Here is a 6,888-nt window from a genome sequence, read left to right on the forward strand (position 1 = left end):
ATGATGCTGCTTGGCCTGCTGTGTTCATCCAGCCCTGCACCTTGTTGACTCTAATCAATGTATTGTTTTGAGAAATCAACAAGAGAATGTCATACAAATACCGTGAATGTACATATTCTTCCTGTCTGCAAAGTACGTGGCCCTGTACATTACTATGTAGTTTCCAGGATATGCAAGCATGCCCTATTACTCAATCCTAAATTGGTTATTAACATAATTCTTCACAGACTCAGGTTTATGTAGCATGTGCCATTGAATAGTGGAATCATATTTAATGTTGGACACCGTTGAGAGTTTTGCAAGTGCAGGCTGGTTAGGAACAGTCAGTACTTTGCTTGTGGTAAACAGTGAAACGGCAATTCTGTTTGATATGATCAGTCAGTCTTTGGGTTGTACAGTATATTCACCTAGCATCACACCGGCACTGAAATTCACGTATCACATTATTCATTTACATGGTAGGGAAAATATATTTTTGGCTAAGTCAACATGCCTCGTTTAAAATTCAAACAGGGTTTGCAGTTAACTGTTGCATTCTCCACAGAAACATTTCTAACAATATAAACTAATCAGCACTCCCCTCTCACCATTGTTGTTTTTCCTTTACTTTGGTATTTCTTGTGAAACATCCTGATGAATGCAAGGTTTAAAAAGTTTCAAAACATGTCTATTCTCAGCAGTACTCAAATTATATATCCTGAGTACAATATATGAAGTGCAAAGAAAGAGTAGAAACATTTAAAAAGGTATTCTTTACCTTTTAACATCACGATGGATATGATTATTTTCATGTAAATATTTTAATCCATTGGCTGTACCTACAGCAATACTGCATCTTTTATTCCAAGAAAGTGGAGCTGTGTTATCCTGAAAAGGTTTTGGAATTAATCAACTTAATAGTAAAGAGAATATTATAAAATTCTGTTAAAAAGTTCTTTAAAATAAATAAAACCACATTTTGACTATTACGGAATACAACTGTACCTACCAGACATGCCAATCTATCCAGCAATGATCCATTAGACATGTAAGCATAAACCAGGCAGGGGTGTTCTCCATCATTAGAAAAGCCAAGTAACTCAACCAGGTTTTCATTTTTCAATCTATAAATAGGTCACATTATGGTTATCATTAGATTAAACAATATACTTTAGAATTATTGGTGTAAGCTATTTCTAAAAGCTCTACATACTTAGCCAAAGTTTTAATTTCTTGACTGAACTGAAGTTTCAGCTCCCCCATGCTGACATTATGCTGATCCAGTGCCTAAACATAAAAAATATAATTAAATGCTGAGTTTTATAATAAGTGATTAAAATATACAAGTCATTTAATAACAAATGTTACTTGGTGCTGCATTATGTGAACTGCTTTGGGAAATGTTACTAGCACAATATAAATCCTTTTTATGGTTGTTTATAAATAATGCAAGAGAAAGTATACTTAGGGTTAGAGGTAATTTATTAGCTTGGCTAGAGGATCAGCTAACTAACGGAAAGCAGACTGTCAGGATAAATGGGTCTTTATCCATTTGGCAAGATGTAGCATAGGGTTCAGTCCTTAAGCCCAACCAATTACAATCTTTACTAATAATTTGGATACAAGGATAGAAGCTATTGCAGCCAAATTTGAAGATAACACTAAAATAGGTGGGAAAGTAAACTGCAATGAAGAAATAAGAAATTTACAACAGATAAAGATAGGTTAGGTGAATGGGCCAAAATTCAGCAGCTGGATTTAATGTGAATAAGTAGGAGGTTATCCATTTTGGTCAGATTAGAAAGGCAACTTATTATCTAAATGGAGAGAAACTTCAGCGTGCTTTGGTGCAGAGGGATCTGGGTGCTCGAATCACAGAAAACTAGTAAGCAGGTACAGTAGGTGATAAGGAAGGCAAAGGGAATTTTGGCATTTATTACTAAAGGGATAGAGTATAAAAGTACAGAAGTGTCGCAACTGTACAGTTTTACTTGTACTGTAGTTGCTCTGGAAGCAGTTCAGAGGAGATTTACTAGCATGATTCCAAAGGTGAGGGGTTCGTCTTATGAAGTTACATTGAGCAGTCTAGGCCTATACTCTCTAGAGTTTAGATAAATGAGAGAAGATCTAATTGAGGTATACAAGATGCTGAAGGGAATTGACAAAGTAGACTTAGAGAGAGGGTGCTTCTGCTTGTGGGGCAATCTAGAATGAGAAGTCTTAGTTTTAGGATAAGGAGTAGCAGATTTAAAACAGAAGAAATGAGAAGTTACTTCTCTCAAAAGGGTTGTGAACTATGGAATTCACTAATCCATACTGAGGTAGATGCTAGGACATTGAGTAAATTTGAGGAGGAGTTAGATAGATTTTTACTTAATAATGGGTTGAAGTGTTATGGGAGTGGGCAGGAAAGTGGAGTTGAGGCCAAGATGAGATCATCCGTGATCATATTTCATGGCAGAGCAGATTGAAGGGGCTGAAGTACCTACTCCTAGTTCTTGTATTCTAACACAGAGGTGATCTGAATTCTAACTGTCTAGTTCCATGTGGTATAGCAGCAACAGACAAGCCAAGTCCAACAGTTTAAAATTGGTTCTGTAAATTCTGTTTTGAATATTATAACCAAGTGCTAAAATCTATATAAGATCTTGAAAAGAGATGGAAAGGAAGCACTGTCATAATCCAATAATTCAAAAAATTAGCTAATTAACGTCTTGACATTACTACAACATTTCCAATTTAACTGCCTATTCTCAGAATCTTTTTAGTTCAGGTTAAAGTACAACTGGCTAAAAATCGATACGGCTTGCAACACTTCCAAACCCATGTGCAGAGCGTGACTGAGGGAGAAACAGTGATCAATGAATGCACTACATAATCACATAGCAACTCCTTTTTGCATATATGCTGAAAAATCATATGTTTAAACGAGTTATGTAATGCTTTCTGGAATGTCATAATATGTTCCACCAGAAGTAAATTTTCTAATCCTCAAACAAATCAAACAGTACTTGGAAACACTAGCTACTCAAGTGATACATGATCAGTTGGCAACTGTGAAATACTTCCTACTCTTTGCACCGAACAGAACCTGTCAGCCCCTCAACTGTGTTCAGCCATTCAGATTTATTGTGCCTGATCTGTACTTCAACTCGACTCCACAGTCTTTGATACGTATACCTATTAAAATCTGTCCATCTCAAGCTTGCAAACATCATTTGTTATTTATACAAGGGAGAAAAATATACTTCATGACCTTTGAATGAAAACATGCTTCCCTATTTTACTCCTGGATGGCCTAGCTCTAATTTCAGAGCTTCTTTAGTTTCCCAATAGAGAATTTTCCTTTTAAGAAACTTAAGAATTTCCATTACAGTATCTCATCTAAAAGATAGAATGTCTGACAATACTCCCTAGAACTATATTTAAGTGCTGACCTATGTGGATCAAGGAGTGGAATTTGAACTCATGACCAGGATTAAGAGGTAAGACCATTCACAGTTCAGGCAAGGTTGCATGCACTGATAATTAGAATCAAAAGAATAGATTTTACAGCTCTCTGCCAGCATCTTTGTAGGGAGGGTGGGGGTGAAGAAGAAAGCAAAATAGAGCAGAGGGGAGAGTGAGAGAGAGAGCACATTAGAGAGAGGGAAAAGGCAGAGAAGAGACATAGATGTTGTTGAAGTTAAATAGTTAAATCTTTATTTCTGATACCTGTAAGACCATTTCAAATAGTTCTTGTGTCATGGAACATAGTTTGTGATTATTAAATTTAGTGTGTACTAAATTTTTGTTCAAAGTACATGGACAGTCTCTTATGAATTTGTTCAGTGTCTGATCATCCCTTTCTAGGCATTGTGAATCTACTTATCCTCATGGACTGGCTGCAAGAATTCAAACAGGTGGTTCATCTTCACTTTCTCAAAGAAATTAGTGATGAAAAATAATTGTCAGCTTTGCTACTGACGCCCATATCCCCTGAAAGAATTGAAACAAAAGTCTTGCCCTTAGTTAATTAACAGGTCATTGAGCATATAGTGGCCACAGGCTTTTTAAGTGGGCTGTCACTTGACAAACCTTCTAGTCAGGGTGTGTGCGCGCGTGCGTGTGTGGGGGGGTGGGGGGTGGGTAATGGTTGAGGTGTGGGGTGGGGGCAGGGAGGATGGATGGCAGCAAAATACACTTCAAAATTCAGCCCCATAGCATAATAATTAATGCATGACAGGAGGCAGCCATTTGGTCTGTTGTATTCATGTTAGTTCACTGAAACAGCAACTCAGCTAGTCCCATTCCTTTGCCTTTCCCCATACCTCAGTAATTTTTGTCTCCTCTTCAGAAAATTATCCATTTCCCAAATGAAAGCCAAAATTGAATCTGTTTCCAACATATTCTCAGATAATGCATTCCTGAATCTAATCACTGTTAGAAAAGGTATTCCTCATGTTACATCTGGTTCTTTTTTCAATCACCCTAAATCCACGCTTCCCGCACTGTAATTAAATTGTACAGATTTCTTGTACAATTTCATTTTTTTCTTGAATTACCAATCAGCAAGATGCCTAAATCAACCTACAACTTAGTTTCATATAAAAAGTAAAATATGTAACAGAAAATAAAAAATGCTTGCAGCTCAGTTATACATTATAAATTAATACTCACTGCTGTCAATTTTTTCACAGCCACCATTCTGTTATTTATGTAGCCTCTGTACACAACTCCAAACCCTCCCTCACCAATCTTACTACCACCAAGTGATACTGGACGCTCATCAAAGTTACCAGTCCTCTGCATCAATTCATAATAGTTGAAATTGTGAAGACCTGAAAAAAAAATTCAGAACATGTTATTAAACTACCAAAATGATAGAATGTTATCATTTTTTAAAACAAAAAACTATTAAATTTTGTTTCCTGAATTTCACATTTTAACTTTGTACAAGATATCAGCTTTTACATATAAAAATGTTTAATATTAATTTTGATATTCATCTTAGCACCCAAAGAACATGCTTCATTACAAACAATTGCTCATTTTAAACAGACATATTAGAAAAAAATTTTCAAAAACATTTTCAAAATGTATAAAATGACTCGAGTTTGGAACCAATATATATTGTTGTAAAACACAGGAGAGAATTTTCTAGTCACTTCCCCACCACCCTGTGGATTGCCTGAAAATAAAAAAAAAGGCCACTCCACAGTGATAACAGTAGAAAAAATTCTTTCCTCAAGATCTCCTAGCAAATTGGATTGGTTGGCAGCTCTAATGTCGTAGAACTCAGTAATGGGTATGGCTGGGGCTGCAAGGAGGCCTACAAGTAACATTGATAGTTGGGGAGGGATTGGACACTCATGCAGGCTTTGAAGTGGTGGGTTGGTGGGTTTTGGCAACCAAGCAAACAGACACGAAGGAGGGTGGAGGTGTCCCTTATTCCTCAGATGCACATTCTGTTCCTTCTTGCTTTTTCATTGCAGTTAATTAAAGTGGAATTCCCATTCTCAACCACCTTACCAAACCAAATTACGTTTCTCTTTCCTTAAACAAACTGTTCAGAGATGCTACTGTACATACCTCTGGAGCAGGTGGGACTTGAGCCTAAGTCTCCTGTCTCAGTGGTATGAACCCTGCCACTGTGCCAAGAACCCTTACCAACTACATGGCCAGTGCAACATTCTGCTCAATTGGTTGATATCAAGCTCACTGCCTGTTAATGATTTTGTGTTAAAAAGCTGCCAATTTTGGCATCTATCCACTACCACAGTACAGGTTCACAACACAACATCATCACATGGGATTTTACATTTGCATGGGACAGCAACAATCTGGTTTGCAAACGTAAAATGACGGCTGCAATTTTCTTAACTTCTGTCAGAATTTCAGCAGTAATATCTATTATTTGTCACTGGTAAATTTGTTTCAAAATTATTGTTAAGAGGCTGAACAGAAGCATTCTCTACTGACAAGAATTTAACCAGAGTAGCATTTTAGTTCATGAGAATAATGAGGCTAAATTTTTACGAGATGCCGAAATAAACCACCACATTTCTAATTCAAGGAATGTTAGAATGGAGTCAAACGTTAAGTGGATAAATATTTATTTGGAAAAATACTGCTAGGATAAACACTGCAACTTTTGTTACTGATGTCACACCAGAAAAGAGAGTGTTACAAGTCAATGGCTATGAAGCAGATTGCTTGGTATCAAAAGTATGTAATGGATAATAATTGTCCAGCGTATGTATTTGATATAAGTCAAAAATAGTGCTATTACATATCCCATTTTGAAACAAGTAATCTTATCAATTCTTGGTGCTTGGTATTCCATTTAAAGTTCTGCAAATTCTTTGGCATGACAATTAAAATTTACTTTGAAATCTTTAGACACATTGTTCATATATCATACACACAATGCTGCAAAAACAACTGACTTACATGTTTCTGAACAATCGTAAGACGAACATGGTGGCGCTGAACTGTTTGCCAGTAAGGCAGTTTCTTTCTCAGTGCTGCTGTCTGGATAGTGGTGAGTATGTTCATTATTAGAGACCTGTAGCATTGGCTTATAGGCTGAGTCACAGATAGGGTTATCATTTTTTTCAGCTAATGAATCAGATGGTATAGCCAATGGTACTTTATCTGTTAAGTAAAATTATAAATCAAAGTTAACAAAGCATTAAATATAGAGTCTTTAGGTCATGCTATTATCTTCCACTAAATAATTCCCTCTTCCCTTTTAGAAATAATGAAACATGGATAGTTAAAACAACAATTAAAAAAAAAGGCCTCAACTGTAATAAGTTAGGGAATAAAAGCTAGAAAAACTCAGCTCAGGCAGCATCTGTAAAGAGAAAGAGTTAATCTGTTCTGATGAAAAAATCAGTGAAGTTAAATATTTAACTCTGTCTATGG

At 36.2% G+C, this 6,888-nt stretch overlaps 1 protein-coding gene across 1 annotated transcript in view; it reads right to left on the reverse strand.

Annotated features, from left to right (window-relative positions):
- LOC109935969 (interleukin-1 receptor-associated kinase 4) overlaps positions 1-6,637 on the reverse strand; it is a 16,752-nt gene extending 10,115 nt beyond the window's left edge. The window contains exons 1-5 of the mRNA XM_048607616.1: positions 6,412-6,637; positions 4,639-4,799; positions 1,193-1,266; positions 989-1,103; positions 758-867 (exon numbers count right to left, since the gene is read on the reverse strand). Of these exons, the coding sequence (XP_048463573.1) occupies positions 758-867; positions 989-1,103; positions 1,193-1,266; positions 4,639-4,799; positions 6,412-6,535 (584 nt within the window). The 5' untranslated portion in view covers positions 6,536-6,637. The remainder of the gene's footprint in view (positions 1-757; positions 868-988; positions 1,104-1,192; positions 1,267-4,638; positions 4,800-6,411) is intronic.
- Between the last annotated feature and the right edge of the window lie 251 nt (positions 6,638-6,888).

The sequence above is a fragment of the Rhincodon typus genome, chromosome 18, assembly GCF_021869965.1.
Source record: "Rhincodon typus isolate 14 chromosome 18, sRhiTyp1.1, whole genome shotgun sequence".
Classification (NCBI taxonomy): domain Eukaryota; kingdom Metazoa; phylum Chordata; class Chondrichthyes; order Orectolobiformes; family Rhincodontidae; genus Rhincodon; species Rhincodon typus.